The sequence below is a fragment of the Bos javanicus genome, chromosome 28 (genome assembly GCF_032452875.1).
Source record: "Bos javanicus breed banteng chromosome 28, ARS-OSU_banteng_1.0, whole genome shotgun sequence".
NCBI classification, from domain to species: Eukaryota; Metazoa; Chordata; class Mammalia; order Artiodactyla; family Bovidae; genus Bos; species Bos javanicus.
The window spans coordinates 34142373-34165874 of record NC_083895.1 but is presented as its reverse complement, the minus strand read 5'-3'; the positions used below and the strand labels follow the sequence as shown (position 1 = coordinate 34165874).

At 43.9% G+C, this 23502-nt stretch overlaps 1 protein-coding gene across 16 annotated transcripts in view; it reads left to right on the top strand.

Annotated features, from left to right (window-relative positions):
- KCNMA1 (potassium calcium-activated channel subfamily M alpha 1) overlaps window positions 1–23502 on the top strand; it is a 773076-nt gene that overhangs the window by 657836 nt on the left and 91738 nt on the right. For 10 of the 16 annotated variants that reach the window (XM_061405428.1, XM_061405429.1, XM_061405431.1 and 7 more), the window contains one exon: window positions 7364–7457. In XM_061405428.1, the coding sequence (XP_061261412.1) occupies window positions 7364–7457 (94 nt within the window). Of the gene's footprint in view, window positions 1–2676; window positions 2764–7363; window positions 7458–23502 lie in introns of those variants that run through there. The other 6 variants (XR_009734238.1, XM_061405415.1, XM_061405414.1 and 3 more) reach the window with 2 other exon arrangements.

Sequence of the window (23502 nt, the reverse complement as noted above, 5' to 3'; positions counted from 1 at the left end):
TTCTTCTGTTTAATTCAAAGTAAAAGCTTTCTTCTGCTGTCTTCCCAACTCCAAACTCCATAGTGAAAATTCAAAGACGTTCTTGCAGTTCTCACTTCCACTGTGTATTTGCTTTTAAACTTTCCTTGTTTTCTCTGTCTTCATCTCTAAGAAGCTTATGCATTGTAATCTTTTCTTGAGATTCTTCTTTGCCCTTGAGGTGATGGAGACAGTTATTCCAAGAAAAAAAGAAAAGAAAAGTACCGAAGGCAACTGGATTGCCAAAAGAAATTTTCTACCGAATACTGAGCAGGGCAAGAGCACTGGGCAAGTTGTAATGACAGGTCAGATTGTTAGTAAAGATGTTTGAGCTGAGATTCTAGATACAGGAGACTGGGGAATGTTGGACTCTAACCAGGATGCATATAGAACAGGAGGCTGTGGTTTGAGATGGGCTGCGTCGCTACAGAAGGTACATCTACACCACCAGATTTGATTCTTGAGGATCTGTTAGGCCACAGTGTTTCTGTAGAGAACATTACAAACCAGGTCATGTGGATTCTGTTAATATATTTATATAGTATTTCTTCTCTCTCCCATGCAGGAGCTGAATTCTTTCATTACTCTGTGTTGATGGCCTCAAACTTAACACAATTCAGGTTTCCTAGGCAGTGAATAGAGCCAGAAATATACCCTGTGATTAACTTCTACATAACCCATTGTTCCTTAAAGTCTCCCTCCCCATTCTCCTATTAGCTCCACAAAAGCCAGAAATGAAAAAGCTCCAACAAGCCTCCCCTTCCCTGCCCCCTCAGTCTCCCGTGGGGTGCTACGCCCCATGCCTGGACTCAGGCAGCCTGGGGACTCTTTCCACCCTCATTTTACATGGTAACAGGTCTGTTGTTTCCAGCCTCCGTCCTCTAGGTTTTCCAAATAAATGTATTTACTATTTCTCAGCTAGAAGTTGTAAAATGATCCTGCCTGATACTGTACATGGTAAAGTGATTATTCAGTTGTAGAGAGTTATATATATTGTGTTGGTGATATTATTAGTGTTCACATTGCTTTGGGTAGGCAGTATCCTTCATCTTTTAATGAGCTCTGTATTAATATTCACCATGATGTTTCCAAACAAATTAGCTTTTGGGGGGATTGATTTTATCAATAATACTGCAAAAGCTTCACCAAACTTCTTGGTGAAATATGGCACAGTGGTAAAGAAGCAGCCTGCCAAGCAAAAGATGTGGGTTTGATCCCTGGGTTGGGAAGATCCCTTGGAGAAGGAAATGGCAATCCACTCCAGTATTCTTGTCTGGGAAACCTCATGGACAGAGGAGCCTGGTGGGCTGCAGTCCATGGGGTCACAAAGAGTCAGATGCTACTGAACACACACACATATACACACATACACTAGGTTGTCAGACCAGAAACTCTTACTTCCGGGATATCACCCACTTTAATTTCCCCGTGTTCTTGAGCTGCCTACTGACCTTGTAGGCATAGAACTTGGCTCAGATGCCTGTCTTACTTTATTGTAGCTGCTCAGCCCATTGATGGGCACATAGCATTCCCACCACAAGATTCATCCTGAAACAATCGTTAAGTGCTCCTTTATAGCAGTTATGTGACCAAACTCACAGGATGGGTTATTTATCTGGCATTTGTTGTTCTTGTTCTTATTTTGCCTTCATTGCTTATGGGAACATTCATACCCTCTCACTCGTCTGGTTTGAGTGATAGACAGCCAGGGTTCTGGTGGTCTATAATTGTAAGACAGGAAATGTCCCTCTGTAAAACAGGTGCCATTGTGTGCTGCAAGCCAGGGATTTCTCTTTCCTGGCTACACTGTAAGACCTTGGAATTTGCTAGCCCAGATTTCCTAGTGAAAGTCTGAGGCAGTCATCCTATAGAGAGGTTGAATCAGCCTGGGAGTTTTGTCTATCATGAATCAGTTTGTTGAAAAGTGACTGTATTACCACAACTTACTTGATTTTTCTTGGGAGGAAGGGAAGTTTGATAAACCCAGGCAACAGGAAGCACACTTGTTCAATCTCTAGTCCCACAATTTCATAAGTTGCCATTTTTAGTAAAACAGCATTCACGCCCTGAAAGGCTGAAAACACACACCCGATTCTCACTGATATCACTCACCATACATGGAGATGTGACACATCACCCTTTCTTAGGAGTGGCAGACCCCTGGCATTTAATGCAAGTTAAGCAGCGGTATCACAACCAAGGGAGCTAACCAAGCCAGTGGTTTGAGATGAAAATGATAGTTTCACATTGAGGGTTGATGACTTGGACTCTAATGATTATTCAGGAGGATGCATTTTAGCAGTGTTTAGAAGATAATGAGTTTGGTCTTTCTGCAAAACTGAATTGTCTGTGTCTTGTATATATCATGGGGGGGGAGAAAGGAACTCTGTATATTCGGGGAAATGATGACATAAGCAAGATTGTCTGCTGACACATTATCCCATCTGACATCGATGACAATAATGCAGCGAAAAGAATTTCAAGAAGTCATCGGGGGGAAAAAAGGAAAAACCCTGCAATTTAGCTGTGAGGGAAGAAACTTCCATTTTAATTTAAAACTATAATTTTGTTCACTGTGAAAACTGGTTTGGAGCTTTTCCAATGAAAAATTTCACAAAGGATTAATTTCAGTTTTCTTTTCTTGTTATTGTTTGGCAGTCAAGGTTGGAGCTAGATCACGCTATCCCAAAGACCCATTTGAGTTCAAGAACACAGCTCACAGTTCTCAGCTTGTGACCGAGCCAGGTGAAGGAGCTCTGGAATCCATCCCAATTTTTAATAACTGCACCCCTTAATGTTCTACCTTAACATGCTGAGCTCAGGGGGAGAAGGAAGATGTGCTACTGTGGATTTCAGCATGCATCTAGCTTGTTGGGCAGCAAAATACCAAAGAGAAAACCCATACAAAATGATAAATAATCATTAAAACGACCCTCCCCCCAAACTCGCAGCTTGCACAGGACTCCAGTCGGAAGCCCTGTTAGTTCGATGCCTCTGTGTTCAAACCACTTTGCATGCCTCTTACTCTGAGTGATTCCAGTGTGAATATGACATTACTAATGATCTGCTAAGTGTGTGCAGATGTGGGTTTCGCCAGATGTGGTGATTAATAACGTAATGAAGATAGCCAGTTGACTCATGTTTATGGGTTGTTTGCCTTTTATTACATTTCTGAGTTTATTTGCTTTGAACTATTTTTTAACTGCAGCCAACAAACTCACCTTTAAGTCTCAGAGGGCATCATCCCCCTAAACCCTGTTGAGGAAACAGGGACAAAGGAATGTGCCCCAGGCTGGAGCTGAGAATTGGGTCCACTACAGGTCAGCTCTGGACTACGTAGGCAAGCTGAAATTGTTGCCCAATTTACTCAAAGTGCCCGTGAAGAGGCATTGATGAACCTTTACACAGTGTTTGCAAGTTGGCTAGGCCAATAAAGAAAGGGATTTCTCTTTTTTTAAAAAGTGCAGTAAAGTATATGATCATCTTGAAGGGAGCCCGGAGTTCTGGCCAGTGTTTCTGGAAGACGTTGCCTTGCTTTTGCTTTAAAAAAAGTGCCGATGAAAAGTTGAGTAAAATGTTGTTACAGATGCTCGGCTCTGCATTAAGGCTGTTGGAATTACCACCACATCTTAAATCAATTCCCAGAACATTGTCTGGAGGTTATGTCATTGAAATAATGAATCCTCTTTAGTCAAGTATAAGCAAACATGTTAAAACATCATTGTAACTTTAAATTAAACTCCAGCGCAAACCAAGGGATCTGAAGGCTCATTAGATTTGCCTGACATTTTTCTAGCACTGAGTCTTCCCAAACTGTAAAACTGTTAGATTCAGTGCCTATTAGACAAGTGAGCACTGGGAAGTTACAACAGCACATTAAGTGTTATACTTAGGGATGTGCAAAAACAAGCCCTTGAATTTTATGAGTACTCAGAGACTGGATGGAGTTCAGCTCCTATAAAAATTCCACATTGGATTCCTGAACTTGTTTGTGTTTTAAAGAAGCTGGTAAGTCAGGTTCCTTTAAAAGATCTTATCTTCCTACTGCTTCCACAGCAGGAGGACCTTAGTGGAAATGCCGGAGACAGAGGTGTATAATAATTAGCCAGAAACCAGGCTAACTGTGAACCTGGATGTGTGTGTTGGCATGAGGTAGTAGCCCATTCCTTTAATACTTGTCTTTCACCAAAGTAAGTCTCCCTTTTTAATTCAATTTTTATTCCTCTCATGTAGTCACAGAAGCCGTGAAATGAAAATTATATTTTATAGCCTAACTAAAAGTTTTCCTCAATCTGCTTTCCTTAAATATGCAGAAATTGATGGAATCCATATAAAAGGATAATAATTAAATATGGTTTATATCCTACTTAGGAGGCAGAAGTGATCACGGCTCCTCTGGTGGGATCTAAGCCACGTGTAATGGTCTCCATTACACAGCGTTCGTATATTTAAGCTGGAGACATTTCCCTGCACCACACCCCCCCCCCCCAACCCTGCCCCATCTCTTCAGGGAACATATCTGCATTTCCAGTACACGAGGAAACCTTTGAACATGCATTTCATTTAAGAGAACAAATCCCAGTTTAAATGCAGTATGATTATGATGGATGAGCTTTCTGAGTTGTGATGAAAATAAATCGTTTCCTTGCATAGTAGGTGCCTGACTTTAGCACCAGAACTAGGTGTTTCCCTGGAGCTGGCGAACAGGTATTAACTTGCAAGTCTTCCCTCTGAAGATCACTGCAGGTAAACAGATAGCGCCCAGGTGCCAGATTAATGGACACTTAACAAGAGAGGGTTGTGTATCATTAGCCCAGTGTAAATGAGGAAAGTAAAGTTAAGCAAAAGAATCCAGCAGAAATGCCAGAGACTGTGGCTTCCTACAAACACAGGCTTATTGTATAATTGGACAAAGCCGTGGCAACACCTGGTGGACTTGACTAAAGCTAGGCTAGGGTAGGTAAAAAACCTTTATGGACATTTCATCCTAACTATAAGAAGGCTTGTGTGATAAGAAGAAAAGAATTTCCACCTCCTACTAGATCAACTCACATGCTACTCAATTAATCTAGGTCATCTTGAACAAAATACAAGCATTGCAAGTGGTCCATATTAAAAGATGACTTTGTATTACATGGGTAGTCAGTGCAAGACTTTCTACCCCATCCCAAGGTGGGAAAAGTGCAAAAATACACTTACACCCGTACACATTCTCTCTGTCTCTCAGTCTTACTCCCTTTCTACTCCATCATTGCCTGGGATGCCTGGCCCCTCTCCTAGGAAAGGAAGATAAATGCAGGTCAAGAACAGAGTGCCTGCTTGCTTGCTGAGAGATGCATATCACCTCTAAGTGATTTTTTTCAATACCATTTGTGTGGCTTCTATTTATTTCCTTTAATCTTTTAAGTGCTGTTTAGTCTCTGTGATTTGCTTGTGGATACTCATTTCTGATAAGATGCGTTATCCTTCCAGCCACATAGTTCCTTCCTGGAGACGTAAGTGACTGATAGGGTCCCAGCCTGAGCCTGGGCCTCTGGCGGGCAGATGGGGTGGGGTGAGGGAGGGGAGCCTGTGCAGGGGGAGCAGCAGGTGATAGAGAGTAAGGGCTAAGGGCATTTGCAGGTCATTTATCTGCCTTTATTTCTTCCAGTCATGCTCTCACTTCCAACTACATTCTTGTTCCATTTCCTGTGTCAGCCAAAAGTTAGACAACCCCAGACTGACAGTAGAATAAAGGAGTGTACCAAGGCGATACTTGGAAGAAGGGTAGTTGGATTATCATGGTCTTTCCTGGTTGACTCAGACCTGCCTGCAGTGCTGGAAACCTGGGTTCGATCCCTGGATTGGGAAGATCCTCCTGGAGAAGGGAATGGCTACCCACTCCAGTATTCTTGCTTGGGAAATCCCATGGACAGAGAAGCCTGGCGGGCTATAGTCCGTGGGGTCGCAAAGAGTCAGACACGACTGAGTGACTAACACTAACACTGGATTATTATAAACTCTTTGAGGCCATATATCATAACATTAAATGTATTTAGTGTTTTCAGGGAAGTACCATATCATGCACGTTCTGATATGGGTCTTCCTGGATAATATCAAGCAGCTGAGATGGCATCTCCTCCCCCACTTAAGCCTTGTACACCTTTAACACCTATCAAGCTTCTTTTGATGTTGTCGCTGCTAATATTTCTCCTCTTAGCTTTAAGGTAACTGCATGTCATTTTGAGTTTCAGGGATGCTTCCTCCCAGTCTGTGTTGCAGTCAACAATAAGAATCCAAGGATCCTGCTTTTCCCTCTTGACATTACAGCTTTAGCCTGAATCGTGGGGGTGGGGAGAGAAGACTAGGATTTTGCTGCCGGTGCTCTTGGGTCACAGGCTGGGTATGCATCTGCTAATTATCAAGCAGCTCTCTTAAAAAAGAGGCACGATGCAGGCTACTACATCTCCAGAGCTTCTTAGTGGGTGTCTTTGGGCAAAAGCAGTAGAGTATGCTGTGTTGTTTGTGAGCAGAGCTTCACATTGCTTAGCGATCTGTGTGGTTTAAACATTTGGAAAACAACCTGTGGTTTCCAATAGTCTCTGCTGCCCTGCTCTCCTGCCCACCACCCCTCTCCCTGCAATCCCCCGCATCATCAGAGATATCATTCAATGGCAACCTCCTCCTTCGTTTGGGTGCTTGCAGCCCCTTTCTCCCATCTTAATGAATTGAGAAAGGACCCCACATGCACAGCCCCACAGGCCCTCTCTCCTGGGAGGTGGAGGGACAAGAGCTGCATTGGGCTGGGATTCTTGAGCCAGAACCCACCAATGTTCCCAGTCCTGATGGATTGAAACATTGGCTGTTAAGGCCTCCAATCCTTGCCTCTCCAAGGCTCTTTTCCTCTGGCGTGCAGGAATTAGGAACCGGTTTTGTTGGTTCATTTGCAGAAGCAGCCAGCTGGCAGCTCTCATGCTGCTGCTTCAAAGACAACTCTGTTTCTGATTTTTGGTCATCCAGCAAGGCAAAGGAACCAAAATGAATTCTAAGCAGAATGATGGCGTCTTCCCATATATACATCCATATTTTTGCAATTTCTGTTCTTTCTATTGGCAGGGTGTTTATAAACTGTTTTAGTCTTTGAGAGTGCATGTTCAAATGCTGGAGTGTTGAGAGGTGATGCTCTCACCTCCTCTAAGCCGGGCTCTTTGACTAACGCCTTGGTTTTTGTCATTGGGTCCTAAGACACGGCCACGAATTCCTAGTGAGTGACTGAGCCGTAAGTGTGTGTCCTTTGATATCTTGCCTGTATTTCACAGTCTGTCCTCAAACTGTTCATAATCTCATGAGCTGCCTGTATTTCCAGTTGAAGATGAACAGCCGTCGACACTGTCACCCAAAAAAAAGCAGCGCAACGGAGGCATGCGGAACTCACCCAGCTCGTCGCCCAAGCTGATGAGGTAAGGATGGATGGGGGCCCGGGCTGTGCAGCGGGTCCCCTGGTGGCAGGTCCCCCTCTCGCTCCATCTCCTCTCATCGCCCCCCCACCCAACCCTCCAGGGCCCAGCGGCTCCCCTCCCTAGTAAGCTCGCAGGGGAGGAGGGGACGAGATCGTTAGATGGCTTCTTAAAGGCTGGAGTATTTATTCTGTCAGCTTGTCAGCAGTTAATGATAGAGCTGAAAAAATTCTGTCATGAAAAACAGTTTGAAAAGCTGTTTGAAAAATACATAGGCTTTAAAGTCTGAGCTGTCACCATGTCCTGTCTATGTGTAGTTCCTAAACAGCAGTGGCACTAATGACGGCAGCAGCCAATCAGAGGGATGCGTGTGGTTAGTTTGCCTCCGGCAAGTCTCTTTCTGCTGGAGTCCCTCCGAGGACTGTTTTCTGTACTTAAGGCCATATGTGAGATGTATCATCACAATCAAAAATGAACCTGAAGATTACCTTCTCTTTATCCTGTCGATTGAAATCAAATTTCTGTTAATTGATTTTGACTGATAAAAAAGTCTAATAATCTGTGGACTTGCCAAAGCAAAGTTCAAAAGTAATCCACTTCTGCTCAGGCTAAAAGCAATATTAATTATGGAATAGAGCTTGTGTGCGCTCTTCTGCTCTCTTTCTCTCCTTCCCTCCCTCCTTCTGCCCCTCTCTCTGCTCCTCCCTTGCTCCCTTCCTTCTTTCCTTTCTTCCCTTCTCTCTATCTTGACTGCAGCTTCCTCTAGGAAAAGGCAAGTGAAGCCAATTTTTCAGTAGACTTCTGTTGGTTCCTCTTCTTGGCCTCTTCATCTTTCCTTTCCTTTTTTTTGTCTCTGATTCATCTGCCAATCCTAGTGCTTATTTCCCCATCATCCTCACTCTCCAGCACCTCAGTGAAACAGGGATGATTTCAGATTTGCACTTTCCCTAAATGTTGCCTGCCGTGGAAACACCTGCCATCTTCATGGTGCGTTCTTCTTCTCATTGCCACTGGCCAGTTTCCTCCCTTTGATGATTGATACAAAAAAAAGGATGAATTCCTCCTCCTCCCTACCTTTTCCTAGCATTCGCCTCTTCCTGCCTCTCCACAACCACCTTTCTAGGATGGAGACAGGGCAGTTCTTCATGTGGTCGAGAACACAAGTCCCAGAAGACTCACCCAGCCCCATGTCCTTTTCCATCACAATCCCCTCTCCCTGTTCAGTGTTTCCTGTCTCCCATTTGCTCAGTCTTCCTTGGGTGCTGCTGATTTACCTGCTTGTTTACAGTTTATGAAGAGAAATAAAACGTGCCAACTGCCAAGCCCTTGTTTTTCCGGTGCCACTTGTCATGCTCGCATCCATTCTCTATTGACTCACCATTAGGTGATCGCCTTATCTCATGCTAATGGTTTTATCCACTGAAAATACAGAGAAGCCCAGGCACTTGCTTTTGCCTAAATTTAGAGAAACAAATAAATAAATAAAGAGAAGTCTGAAAAATCTGAAACCTTTGGAGCCAAATTCCCTGTCCCTGTTTGCTATGTAAAGTATGGCTCATTTCTTTGATCTTGAGTAATAATAATTCTGAGGAGTTATACTGTTTTCATATGCTTCAAAGCTGTGTCAAAGTTTTGCTGCTTAAGGGTACTTCTTTATTCTGTTGGCTCTTGGGTACCAAGATGACAGGTCTTCTGTACGAGGTGGAAGCTTTTTTAAGTCGTAGCCTTCAGCAAAACATCAAATTACCAAATCCGGGGTAACATACTTCTACACAAATGCCTTTCCTGTAGATATATTATACCCTATATATTAAATACTTTAGTGTTACACGCTACATTTTATGTGCAATAGAAAGTGATGGTTTGAGGTAGCCTTGGGGGGACTTTTTTTCCACAAGCAGAAAAAGCAAGTATATACCGTATCAAGTATGGTTTTTACAGGACTTTCTGCCCGAAGGCCTTTGTAAATAAGTAATGATCAACAGATTGGCTGTGGGTTTTTGAAAAGCATGCCTGTGTCAGTTTGCATGATGGGGGAGAATTTTCAAAGTGGGTCTTGCTTTCATTGCCTGTCGGAGAGGGGCTGAGGGAGGCAGTCATCCCGGGCTGGGGCTGTCTGCTCTGCGGTACATCAGAATTGCTAAACGTGGGTCAGGCGGTGAGCTGAAACTTGCCGGGCTACAGAACTCAGGTTTCTGGTGTTGCTGCCTTTGGGCTGCTGCTATGGCTGTGGCTGCTGTCGCTGGAGCTCTTTACCCCGCCAGCCCATGACGACCTGGATCGGTGCTCAGTTGGAACGGGCTGTCCCATGACAAGGCAGAAAGTCTTAGACATCCCCCTCCTTGACTGCAACTTTCTGTGTTCCAGTACTTTACAGAGTCAAGATGGGAGTCTGTCTGTGGAGACTCCATAGGCTCTGTGGAGCCCTGTTGCTGTTGCCCTTCATTTCCAGGGTAGGAATGAAGAGCCCCTGGGTGGTTTGGTTTGAATCCCCAACTCTGGCCATGAGGTTGCCAGAGCTTATTTTTTTCTAGCTTCATCTTGCTGATTGACAGGAAGCAGAGTCCCTCCCACCCTCCACCACATCTGCAAACACTCCCTATCTACTCTACAAGAGATGGGACTCGCAGGTCCCATTCCTTATGACCTGAAACATCCATAAAGGAAGCTAATGACTCATTTGAAGTGGGTGTTTCGACATGAGTTTGTGGCTTGCTGCTTGAGCAGAATCAATCATTCTGAATGCGGGCAGGTTTTAGTGGCCTATGGGCAGTGATAGGAATCATTCTGAGAGAAACTGGAGAGCCCAGAATGGGCCGGGCTGGGCTCTAATTTACCACTGTGGCCTCTGCAAATAAAACAGACTCCTGCGTGAGGGGTCCTTGCAAGCCATCTGCCAGCAGGAAATGCAGCAGGAACTCTGTACTAATGGTCTTTGTCTCCCCTTTGTTCTGGTAGCAGGCCTACCCTGGCTTCCGAGTGTCACTTCACTCTCTGCAGCATCATTAGATGAGCTGCCTTGCTTGGTGTGTCTGGATCCTGAGGCAGTATGTTTTTTCAGTTACCCTGACGCAGAAAAGTGCCCTCACAACCAGACTGAGCCAATGGCGAGCACCTGTGCTCCAAGTCAGGGGTCTGTGTGTCATGATAGAGACCTTTGGCTTCAGATCCCGCAAGGGAGTGGACTGAAGAGGTGACCAGGGCCCTGTTATTCTTCTCCCTCTTGGTCTCTTAACATGGAATGGTTTAAGGAGCCTCTCCTAGCTTTCCTCTAAAATCACCAAGCACCTGTTGCCCAGTTCTCCCTACTCAGCGGGTGTGTGCCCTGTAAGGAAAGCTGTATCTTCCTTCCATTTAAGGCTCTAGAGTGAAGCACTTTGTCTCTGAATAACCAAGTCAAGGGTTCTTAATTAGTAAGGAATCTAGTAAGGAATCTTACTCTAGTAAGTCTTACCTAATTGGGAAGATATGAACCTACATGGTTTAGTTTCGAAACCCATTTTGTTCACTGCTTCACTCCTGCAGCTGCTGGAGGGAATAGGGCAGTGCTCAGGCCATTGCAAGTGGCTTGATGTGGCTGGAGAAAGAGGTTCTTAGAGTTGACAATATGAGAGTGTTCTGCCTTCATTAGGGTGCTGCCAGATCCCATTAGGGCTCTCCAGGTGACGCTGGTGGTAAAGAACCCCCCTTCCAATGTAAGAGATGTAAGACACACAGGTTCAATCCCTGGGTCAGAAAGATCTCCTGGAAGAGGGCAAGGCAACCCACTCCAGTGTCCTTGCCTGGAGAATCCCCATGGATAGAGGATGGTGGGCTACAGCCTATGAGGTAGCAAAGAGTCGGACACAACTGAAGCGACTTAGCATGTACACAGACCCATTGACTATTCAATGAAATATATCTAGAAAGACTTTCTAGGGGAAAAAAAAAAAGCTCATTGGACACCATTTTGACTATAGTTGAAGGAGATTCTTGGATTCTCTGAATTCCAGCCCCATTTACTATCACATTCAGTTTATTTCATGACCACCTTCAAGTGGTTGCCTTCACAGATGCTTTTTGGCTGTTGAGTAGATATCTTCAGTGGATAGACCGGTATGGGGAAAATGCCCTGGATCCTTTGCTCTGTCCTCAGATGCACCCCCAAAGGTTATGCCTTTCAGCTGCCCACTTCTATTTCCTTTCTCAGATTAATTTTTATCTGGGAAAGGTTTAGAGAGAATCTACTGTACTCAAGATATTGTAGGTCTTTGAGGGTGTAAAAATAAAGTGGATTATAGTCTTCAGATTATATGGATTTAATGAAGTGAGTCTAACTTCATTCTAACAGGACTTCACAGTCGTGTCTAACTCTTTGTGACCCCATGGACTATACAGTCCATGGAACTCTCCAGGCCAGAATACTGGAGTGGGTAGCCTTTCCCTTCTCCAGGGGAATCTTCCCAACTCAGGGATCGAACTCAGGCCCGTGTCTTCAAAAGGCTCATGGTTTAATGTGGGAGACAGACAAGAATATACAGCAAAATATAATAAAGGCAGGGTGGCGACCTACCAATGTAGGCTGAGAGAACAGAGAGAGCCCTCATTGCCTCTGGTTTGGGAGGCTGAGTCTGGGCTGTGAAGGATGAGGAGAATTCTTGACTAAGAGCACTACCCACCCTTGTCCACTGTTTACCGGGTGCCAGGCATCATTTCTAGAGCATTATGCCTATTATTTCATGGAGTCCTAACTACATGAGGAGGGACCACTGTTTCATTTTATGGATAAGGAAATTGAATCACAGAGATATATAGGGTAGTAAATCTAGTAAGTCCTACCTAATTGGGAAGGTATGAACCTAAATGGCTTAGTTTCCAAATCCATTGTATTTACTGCTTCACAGGGCAGTGCTTAGGCCATTGCAAGTGGCTGGAGAAAGAGGTCCTTAGTTGACAGTATGAGAGTGTTCTGGCACTTAGTCATGAAGGCCTTTCCTGTTGTAGACTAGAACCTTGCAGGTTTTTGAGGAAGCGATACCCTAACTTGTGTTTTGAGAGGATCACTGATGATGCTATAAGGAAGGGTTTAGAAGCCTGCATCTGGGCCTTCTGGAGACACTGACACATAAATTCAGAGGTGTAAAGAGAAGGCTTATCCCCGCCTTGGCCTCTGCCTAAGTCCTTTGGGTACCAAATCATTCAGGGTCTCTGTCAAACCGTGGGCCAGATGTAGGCTAAACAATCTTCCCAAGAAGGACATATAGCATTCCTGACATTAGTTACATCGCTTCCCTCAGGTGCTGGGGAACTTGGGATAAGATGCCATGAGCCCTGAGGATCTACCCAGGGTGTGTTGAGTAGACACTTTCCACAAAGAGATAGCCCCCAGCCAGGCTGGTGAGGATAAATGACAATGCCCCAGAGAGAAACTGAACACTGTGAAAGGAGCTTCATATCCTAAGACCCAGGAAACATGAGCGGTTTGTTTTCTGAATGAAAGTGGAAATATGATTGGAGAAAAACAGATTATCCTCCTTGTGGGCACTAACTGATCATTAAGTGAAATAAACTCATCTGCTTGTTAAGTTCCATCCCCTCCCTTTTGATTCATACCTCTCACTGGGTCTTTTTGTTAGGATTGCCAGCTTGAAAGGTTTTAGTAATAGAAAACGGCAAAGTGGCCTGAGTCCACTCAGAGTTGGAGACAGAATGCCATTCTTACAATTCCGTCCACTGGGCAGAATGAAGAAGGAAAGCCAGGACAGCTTAGCTGAGTAAATTCACCTCTTAATGCACAAACAAATCACAAGTGACAGGCCCCCACAGGACTGGAGAGGAAAGAAATGGTGAGTCTCGTCATCCCAGGGCTGGGGTGAGTTGGACACAGCTCCCTGAACACAATGCATGCACAGCAGAGGGTCATTATCCCATCCCCTGGTTTCAGGAGCATCTTGTCCACTCTCCTCCAGGACTGAAGAACATGTCAGATCTCCTTGCTTGTCTCCCAAACATAAAGGCACTAATTTCCTTCTTCCTCTGAGAGCAGTGGCTGCCCAGCAAGAGATGACATACTCAGGAGCAACAGTTCTTAATTGCTTATTTGTTGGGCAGGGGAAAAAAAAGTACAAGTAGAGATACAGAAAGTGTGGCCAAAGTGGCCTGAAGGTTTTCTGAAGGTGGCTCCCAGGATGCCTATCTGGTGGGATTTGGGGATGGGGGTAGGGGCAGCCATGTCTCAGGAGAGATGAGCATTACCCAGGATGGTGAAGGCAATGGTGAAGGATGAATTAAGGTTGGAGCCAGAATCCCAAAGTCGGGATCCTTGCAACATAGCAGGAAATAAAATCCACCCAGAAATAAAATGTACCCAAGAATGAGGCAGATCCATTGAGTCAGAACCATTTATGGTATTGAAAACCCAAGTATGGTCCCTTTAGAGGAGACCACCTGAGACCCCCTCCAGTCTTCTCTGACTGGTGCAGCCAGAGATGCGTGTGTGTGACCTGCTGCTCCTGAATGTGGCTCTGAAGGACTTAGTTAATACCTGCCAGGTTGCCTTCTGTGGAGTGGAAGTGTTGGAAACCAAGGAGGGTAAAAAACTGAAATATATGTTGTACTTAATAAGAATGAATATTTCATTTACTTTTTTATGCTTATTTGCTGATTAGCTCTTGGAGATAGAGGTCAGCAAGAGAGGGTCACTTGCATCTGGTTTAGAAATTTCCATCAAATGTTGACACAACCCCTAAAGTTCCAGAGAGTCACAGAAAGAGAGTCAGAGCAGGTGACCTGGATTTGCTTGTGTCCCCAAATCTACATTCTCCATTTGAAAAGCAGGGACTAGAGTGAGGTATGTGAGGTATCTCCTTCAACTCTGCACTGACGCCCCTCCATGGTCCCACTCTGGTCCTGTCCTTGTTGAACAGGACTATAACCTTCCAGTCTGTAAGTTCCAAATAGATGTTAACTATGATAGGATTGACTTGAACCACAAAGCCTGTCCATCTGGGTGAAACTTGACAACAATGATCCTTAAACTTTAGCATGCATCAGAGGGATATAGAGCACCTTGTTAAGACAGAGTAAGTCTGGGCTTCACTGGAGAATTGCATTTCTTCAAAGCTCCCAGGTGATGCTGAGGCAACTGGTGTGGGGCCACACTTTGAGAACTGCTCCTTACATGAATCAGAGCAGTGGGAGAAACTTCATGTGATGGGGTCCCTTCTCACAGAAATATTCAGACCTGGCGTTGGAGCACTAAACAGTTGCTTAGTTAAGAACATCTGCATTGACCGCCACTGGACATCAAACATGAGTGCATTGTGCTGATCAGTTACAGCAGCTGGCTCTGGGCACCTACCAGGTAGCTTGAATGGTTACAGACATATTTATAGGGTCTCCTTCCCAGTCACCATGCACTATTACAGACGCTGTTCCTGTAAAGTGGGAAACAGCCCAAGAGCCTTGACTGTTCCCCAGACAAACTGTTACAGGAATCAAAGTTGAATGGGCTTTCTCTGGACACTTTTTCTGGTCTGCTTGGAAGGTCTGGGGTACTCTGTTGAAGAGATAGTCAGAGACCAGAGATCATTCATCATCAGCTTCTCTTGGTACTTGGTTGTTTATTGAGTATCTACTAAGTCCTCTGCTGGGTTCCAGAAATGTGTGGGGGAGTAAAATATGAGTTCCCTGCCCTGAAGAACATCACCAACTAATGGATAAGGCAGTCATGCAATTTATTATCTCTGAAAGATCATCTCACTTCTGTAAGAGTTCCTAGCCACGTCTGCCTGAGGTTACGGAGGAGGACAGCTCAAGAGGAGCATTTGATGCAAATTATGAGGCTTCAGGCTTTTGACTGTGTGGATCACAATAAACTGTGGAAAATTCTGAAAGAGATAGGAATACCAGACCACCTGACCTGCCTCTTGAGAAATTTGTATGCAGGTCAGGAAGCAACAGTTAGAACTAGACATGGAACAACAGACTGGTTCCAAATAGGAAAAGGAGTACGTCACGGCTGTATATTGTCACCCTGCTTATTTAACTTATATGCAGAGTACATCATAAGACAGGCTGGGCTGGAAGAAGCACAAGCTGGAATCAAGATTGCCGGGAGAAATATCAATAACCTCAGATATGCAGATGACACCACCCTTATGGCAGAAAGTGAAGAAGAACTAAAAAGCCTCTTGATGAAGGTGAAAGTGGACAGTGAAAAAGTTGGCTTAAAATTCAACATTCATAAAACAAAGATCATGGCATCTGGTCCCATCACTTCATGGGAAATAGATGGGGAAACAGTGGAAACAGTGTCAGACTTTATTTTTGGGGGCTCCAAAATCACTACAGATGGTGACTGCAGCCATGAAATTAAAAGACGCTTACTCTTTGGAAGAAAAGTTATGACCAACCTAGATAACATATTGAAAAGCAGAGACATTACTTTGCCAACAAAGGTCCATCTACTCAAGGCTATGGTTTTTCCTATGGTCATGTATGGATGTGAGAGTTGGACTGTGAAGAAAGCTGAGCACCGAAGAATTGATGCTTTTGAACTGTGGTGTTGGAGAAGACTCCTCAGAGTCCCTTGGACTCCAAGGAGATCCAACCAGTCCATTCTGAAGGAGATCAGCCCTGGCATTTCTTTAGAAGGAATGATGCTAAAGCCAAAACTCCAGTACTTTGGCCACCTCATGCGAAGAGTTGACTCATTGGAAAAGACTCTGATGCTGGGAGGGATTGGGGGCAGGAGGAGAAGAGGAGGACAGAGGATGAGATGGCTGGATGGCATCACTGACTCGATGGACGTGAGTCTGAGTGAACTCCGGGAGTTGGTGATGGACAGGGAGGCCTGGCGTGCTGCGATTCATGGGGTCGCAAAGAGTCGGACACGACGGAGTGACTGAACTGAACTGAACAGATGAGGCTTCAGAAATGTCCTGATACCCTTACTATGGGACATAATAGACACTCAGTAAAATCACTTTCTTACCCCTGGGATGAAAGGCCTACAGAGGCAGGAGAAATCGCCCAATTTTATCAAGATTCCCATTTCCCAGGAGGACCACCGCAGGATTGGCCTCAATCTAGATGGGATGCCTGTAATGATAGGAAAGGCTGCATCATGTAGGTAGAAATGAGGTCCTGAAAATCAAGCAAGGAAAGGAGACAATTTAAAACCCATGTGGTAACTTTCTCTTTCATACCTTTTGTTTGGTTGGTTTTGGTTCCTTGTACTTTAGTATAAATTTCTGAAGGCCAGCACAGAACCCACTGCCACAGGAAAAAACTCAGATTCTCTTCTTAGGGGAACTGTGCTCTTTAAAATATAATGCCAGCTTCCTCACAGCAGGTTTGCTAGAGAAGGGATTTGTGGTTTTGCTTTAGGCTGTTGTCTTCAAGGCAAGCTTTTTGTGTGTCTGCTGTAGCTGGGCATTTATTTCGCTTCCTGAGATTAATTGATGGCAAGTGGCATTCCTTGCTCTGCAAATCCTCAAAACAATGATCTTTTATTCTTTTTTTGAAGTCAGGCATGCTTAATTTCTAGCTGTGGACTTTGGAGGTGTGAGCTGAGATTCAAGAAGCATAGCTATGAAAAATTTAACTCACTGGGGCTTCTCAGTTGTTATAAAAATGTGGGTATTCCTAAATGCAGTCTTCAGATATTAGGACAAGACAAAAGCATGTCTAGCCTTAATTGATTATTGAGGCTCTCCTTAGCACATTGTCCTGACAGGGGCTCATGGGGAAATTTTCTACTGATTATTCACACCAGCTGTGCATTTCATAAATGCCCGACATGCTGCTTTTCCTCTCTTTGCGACATAGGGCACTGCGGCTTGGGGTACTGCAGTGGGGAATGAACGAGATCCAGCTGCTTCCTGCAAGTGGGAAGGCGTGAGATAGGGACCAGGCATCACTGACTTCCAGTTAAGAAGTCTTCTCTGGGCAAAGCCTTGTTTTCCCTCTAGCTGTGTTATCTTAGCCACATACTTGGTCATATTCTGTTTCCCATCCATGCAAATGGGTCATAATAACAGAAATTGCCTGTGTCGTTGTGATGAGTACATCATAAAATGTAGGTAAAAGTTTTACCACAGCAACATTTGTAAGAGCTCAACCCAGGATGGCTATTCATCTTAGTAGCAATAGTAGTAGCAGTAGTAGCAATATAGTAGTCAGAGGAACAGTAGGAGAACCCATCTTTATTATTGAACCACTCTCTCTTTCCTGTCTCCTTTCACCATTCTAAAAGATACAAATATATGAGTAGATTCTTTGTTGTTGTTGCTCAGTCGTGTCTGACTCTTTGTGACCCCTTGGGCTGTAGCACGCCAGGCTTCCCTGTCCTTCACCATCTCCCAGAGCTTGCTCAAACTCATGTCTGTTGAGTTGGTGATGCCATCCAACCATCTCGTTCTCTGTCGTCCCTTCTCCTTCTGCCTTCAATCTTTCCCAGCATCAGGGTCTTTTCTAATGAGTCGGCTCTTCACATCAGGTGGTCAAAGTATTAGAGCTTCAGCTTCAGTATTAGTCCTTCCAGTGAATATTCAGGATTGATTTCCTTTAGGACTGACAGGTTTGATCTCCTTGCAGTCCAAGGGACTCTCAAGAGTCTTCTTCAATACCACAGTTCAACAACATCAGTTCTTCAGCACTCAGCCTTCTTTATAGTCTAACTCTCACATCCATACATGACTACTGGAAAAACCATAGTTTTGACTATAAAGACCTTTGTTGGCAAAATTATATCTCTGCTTTTTAATACACTGTCTAGGTTTGTCATAGCTTTTCTTCCAAGGAGCAAGCATCTTTTAATTTCATGGCTGCAGTCACCATCTGCAGTGATTTTGGATGCCCCCCCCCCCGCAAAATAAAATCTGTCACTCTTTCCATTGTTTCCCTATCTATCTGCTATGAAGTGATGGGACTGGATGCCATGATCTTCGTTTTTTTGAATGCTGAGTTTTAAGTCAGCTTTTTCACTCTCCGCTTTTACTTTCTTCAAGATGCTCTTTAGTTCCTTTTTGCTTTCTGCGAAGAGGCGGTGTCATCTGCATATCTGAGGTTATTGATATTTCTCCCACCAACCTTGATTCTCGCTTGTGCTTCATCTAGCCTGGCATTTCACATGATGTACTCTGCATATAAGTTAAATAAGCAGAGTGACAATATACAGCCTTGACGTACTCCTTGCCCAATTTGGAAGCAGTCTGTTATTCCATGTCCGATTCTAACTGTTGCTTCTTGACTTGCATACAGATTTCTCAAGAGGTAAGTAAGGTGGTCTGGTATTCCCATTTCTTTAAGAATTTTCCACATTTGATGGAGAAGGAAATGGCAACCCACTCCAGTATTCTTGCCTGGGAAGTCCCATGGACAGAGGAGCCTGTGGGCTGCAGTTCATGGGGTTGCAAAAGAGTTGGAGATGACTTTGTGACTAAATAAAAACAAAACAATTCAAATAAACATTATTTATGGCCAAAAAAAAAAAAAGAATTTTCCACATTTGTGATCTACACAATTAAAGGCTGTGGCATAGTTGATGAAGCAGAAGTAGATGTTTTTCTGGAATTCTCTTGATTTTTCTATGAGCCAACAAATATTGGCAATTTGATCTCTGGTTCCTCTGTCTTTTCTAAACCCAGCTTGAACATCTGGTAGTTCTTGGTTCACAGACTGTTGCAGTCTAGCTTGGAGAATTTTGAGCATTACTTTGCTAGTGTGTGAAATGAGTGCAATTGTGCAGTAGTTTGAGCATTCTTTGGCATTGCCTTTCTTTGGGATTGGAATGAAAACTGACCTTTTCCAGTCCTGTGGCCACTGCTGAGTTTTTCGAGTTTGCTGGCATATTGAGTACAGTACTTTAACAGCGTCATTTTTCAGGATTTGAAATAGCTCAGTTGGAATTCCATCACCTCCACTAGCTTAGTTGTAGTGATGCTTACGAAGGCCCACTTGACTTCATTCTAGGATGTCTGGCTCTAGGTCACAACATCATGGTTATCTGGGTCATTAAGATCTTTTTTGTATAATTCTTTCATGTATTCTTGCCATCTCGTCTTAGCATCTTCTGCTTCTATTAGGTCCATACTGTTTCTGTCCTTTATTATGTCCATGTTTGCATGAAATGTTCCCTTGGTATCTCTAATAAAGAGATCTCTAGTCTCTCCCATTCTATTGTTTTCCTCTACTTCTTTGCATTGATCACTGAGGAAGGCTTTCTTTTCTCTCCTTGCTATTCTTTGGAACTCTGCATTCAGATGGGTATATCTTTCCTTTTCTCCTTTGCCTTTCACTTCTTTTCTTAGCTATTTGTAAGGCCTCCTCAGACAACTATTTTGCCTTTTTGTATTTCTTTTTCTTGGGGATGGTTTTTGATCACCACTTCTTATGCAATGTTAGGAACCTCTGTCCATAGTTCTTCAGACACTCTATCAGATCTAATCCCTTGAGTCTACTTGTAGTATTACCAATAGATTATACAGTATTCCACTGTATAATCATAAGAGATTTGATTTAGGTCATACCTGAATGGCCTAGTGGTTTTCCCTACTTTCTCAATTTAAGTCTGAATTTTGCAATTAGAAGCTCATGAGCTGAGCCGCAGTCAGCTCCTGGTCTTGTTTTGCTGGCTGTATAGAGCTTCTCAATCTTCGGCTGCAAAGAATATAATCAGTCTGATTTTGGTATTGACCGTTTGGTGATGTGTAAGCAGAGTATAAAGAATGATAATAATAATAGTAGTTAACATTTAGTGAGGGCATGCTCTGTGCCAGGTGCGTGGCATGTCTTTACTCAGACTGTCCTTAAATTGAACCCATTAGTTAATGATGCCATTTAACACTCCCATTTTCCAAATGAAGAAACTTGCACAATGTAGCAAGTAGTAGATGAGCCAAAATTTGAAGACAAACATTTTGGCTCTGGAGCCAGTATACACAAGCACTCTGCTAAAGAAATAGTTGGTTTTCTTCTATCAGTGGTATCCACTTCCAAAAACTCCCTTGGAGGATTAGCTCTCTTGGTCCCACTGAACAAATTAACTGGCTGGTGTCTCGGCTTCTTCTTTTTCTCTGGATGGGGCTGTCAGAGGTATTGATCCTCAAATGCATAAGTTAAAGACCAGGAAGCCTCCCAGGCAGAGCAGATCTAATTGGGTATGTATGTGGCCCAAACTCTTTTGTGAAGATGTTGTATATTTCTGGTATGTTTCCATGTATTTCTAAACTGATGGCAGGATGCTTCTTTCCTTTAAATGAACAGCTGAGCCCTAAGGTGCAAGAGGACAGCCAGGGTCATCAGTGGAGTGACATCTGGTCAATTGTGCCCATTTTTATTCAAGATACACAACTGTATTAATTAGCTCAGGCTGCCATAATAAAGTTCACAGAGTGAGTGTCTTAAACACAGAAATTAATTTTCTTATGGCTCTAGAGATTGGAAGTTCAAGATCAAGGTGCTGGCGGGGTTGGTTCCTTCTGAAGCCATGAAGGAAGGATCTGTTTCAGGCCTCTCTTCTTGCTGGTAGATGGCCGTCTTCTCCTTGTGACTTCACATCATCTTCCCTCTGAATGTGCTTGCCTGAAGTTCCTCCTTCTGTAAGGACAACAATCATATTGAATTACGGCCTTCCCTAATGACTCCATTTTAACTGTGTTACCTCTTTAATGAGCATATCTCAAAATATAGTTACAGTCTGAGATGCTAGGAGTTAGGACTACAACATACAGATTTTGTGGGATAGAGGGGGATACAATTCAGTCCCTAACAACTACACAGCAGATATCCTTCCCTCATAGTTTCACCCTAAAACAAGGCATGTAGGTGGTAAGTAACAAATGAACCTTGAATCAATTATGGTCCATTTGGTGGGAGTTGGGATTACTTTGTGAGTTGAGGAAGCATATAAAATAGTTCAGATGCGAAGGGCAGTATCTAGGATTGGTCCTCGGTTCCAGCTAAGTCTTTAAAGGAGTTGTCTGAGAACTTGTGAAAGTGACTCTCTTCATCATTTTGTAAACTAATAATGATGAGATTCAATATTCGGGGAGGTTTCTGATGGTCCTTCTTTCCATGTATAACAAACTGCCTTATTCTCCTGGGCCTCCCCTGACCAAAGCACTGTTGATTGACATGCTCAAGGGGCAGAAGTCCCTGTGGAATGACTGACTCTTTACTCTTCACCTATGTCAGAGATCTCTCAGTAGCCTAAGCCAGCCTATGTCACGTGCACTGATGCAGGACCAGACATGGCAAAGAAACATATCCTGTCTGGCCCAGAGTAGTGACAGCCTCTCATGCTGCTGGAATGATTCACATTCTAAGATTCCTCCCAGACATCTAGTGAATCTAGTTAACGAGGAGCAGTTCTAGTCATCAGTCTTCAGGATAAGTGCTACTTATCCTCCATCTTTGCTCCAAAAACAACTTTTCTATGCTTACTGCATGCCCTCCAGCCTTTTGATACCCAATAGTGGTTAAAAAATACAAACTCTTTCCAGGCACCTCTTGTTCATTGAGAGAACAGTGCTTCAAATCTTAAAGATGTTCGAGGCTCACCCGACATTTACAGTGAAATCCCCTCTGTATCCACAGCTCCTTAGGAATGTCTTGGAAACTTGAGTTTGGCTCTATCTAAATCCCTAGTCTGGGCTCCATCAGTCATATTCAATCAGCTGAATCCATCTCTTCCACTTGACTCCCAGTGCACACCCGAGTGCCACTTGGGAGCCTGGCCTGAGTCTTCTGTACCGTAGGTCAGGCAATACAACATCTCCAAGATAACATCTTTTGTTTGGATCTTCTTTGGGGCCTCAATCCTGTGAATGGCTTCTAGTGGATCATGACTAAAATAGGCTGAGATTCCTTCTCACCTTTCAGGGCTCAGAGCAAATGTTACGTTCTTTGCGAAGGTCTCCTTGATCACTCAAATACCAGGCAATTGAGTGTTTTATTGGTGTTCTCGGACCACCTTGTACATTACTTTGCTATAACACTTGCTGCAGTTTATCACAGCTGTTGATGGGCGTTTTCTCTCTTGCTCAATGTATGATAACCCTTTCTTTAACAAGGGACTGAGCCTTCATCATTACAGTCTCCTCCGTTCCTGGCACAGAAGAGGGGATTCAGGTTTACTGGGTGCTTTACTGATTCAAGAAACCAAAGGTCAAATTTCAGGTACCATGACTGGTCAGAAAAGGAAATATATTTGTTTAGGGAGATTTTTGACAGTCTTCAGATGATCCTCTTTTAGGAACATCCTGCTGCTAAGTCACTTCAGTCGTGTCCGACTCTGTGCAACCCCAGAGACGGCAGCCCACCAGGCTCCCCCGTCCCTGGGATTCTCCAGGCAAGAACACTGGTGTGGGTTGCCATTTCCTTCTCCAGTGCATGAAAGTGAAAAGTGAAAGTGCAGTCGCTCAGTCATGTCCGACTCTTAGTGACCCCATGGACTGCAGCCTACCAGGTTCCTCCATCCATGGGAGTTTCCAGGCAAGAGTACTGGAGTGGGGTGCAGGAACGTCCTGGACGACTTATATTTAAATGATCTTGGGGCAGGCTGAGAGGCTTGCAGGAAGCGCAGAGTGCAACGTGGTTTACCACTGAGACCTCTGTGATGATTCTAGATGTTCCAGCACAAATCCTGGCTTGCAGCTCTCATGTCAAATAATACATGGGGTACCAAATCCTCACCCTAGTTAATGAGACTTGACATTACAAAGCTGTCTTTTTCTTCTCATTGAGGGGCAATTGATCATCAGGCTTGCTTGTTTACTTTTCTAAGATGAGGGTTGGAGACCAGTACAACCAAGGGATGATTCCTCCCAAGAAAGATAGGAAATCAAAATGTATCTCCTCCCTTGCAAGGCACATATTTTCCAAAAGGAATTTTGGTCAGCTTGCTACATCATTTGCTTGCTTGCTCATATTATATGAATATAAATCCTGAATATTGGGGGTAGGAATACTCAGAAGTATTCCTTGAGATAATACTTCCTCTCCAACCAATAAACAAACTGATTCTGTATCTTCAGGGAAGACTCTCTTCCAACTAAAATACATT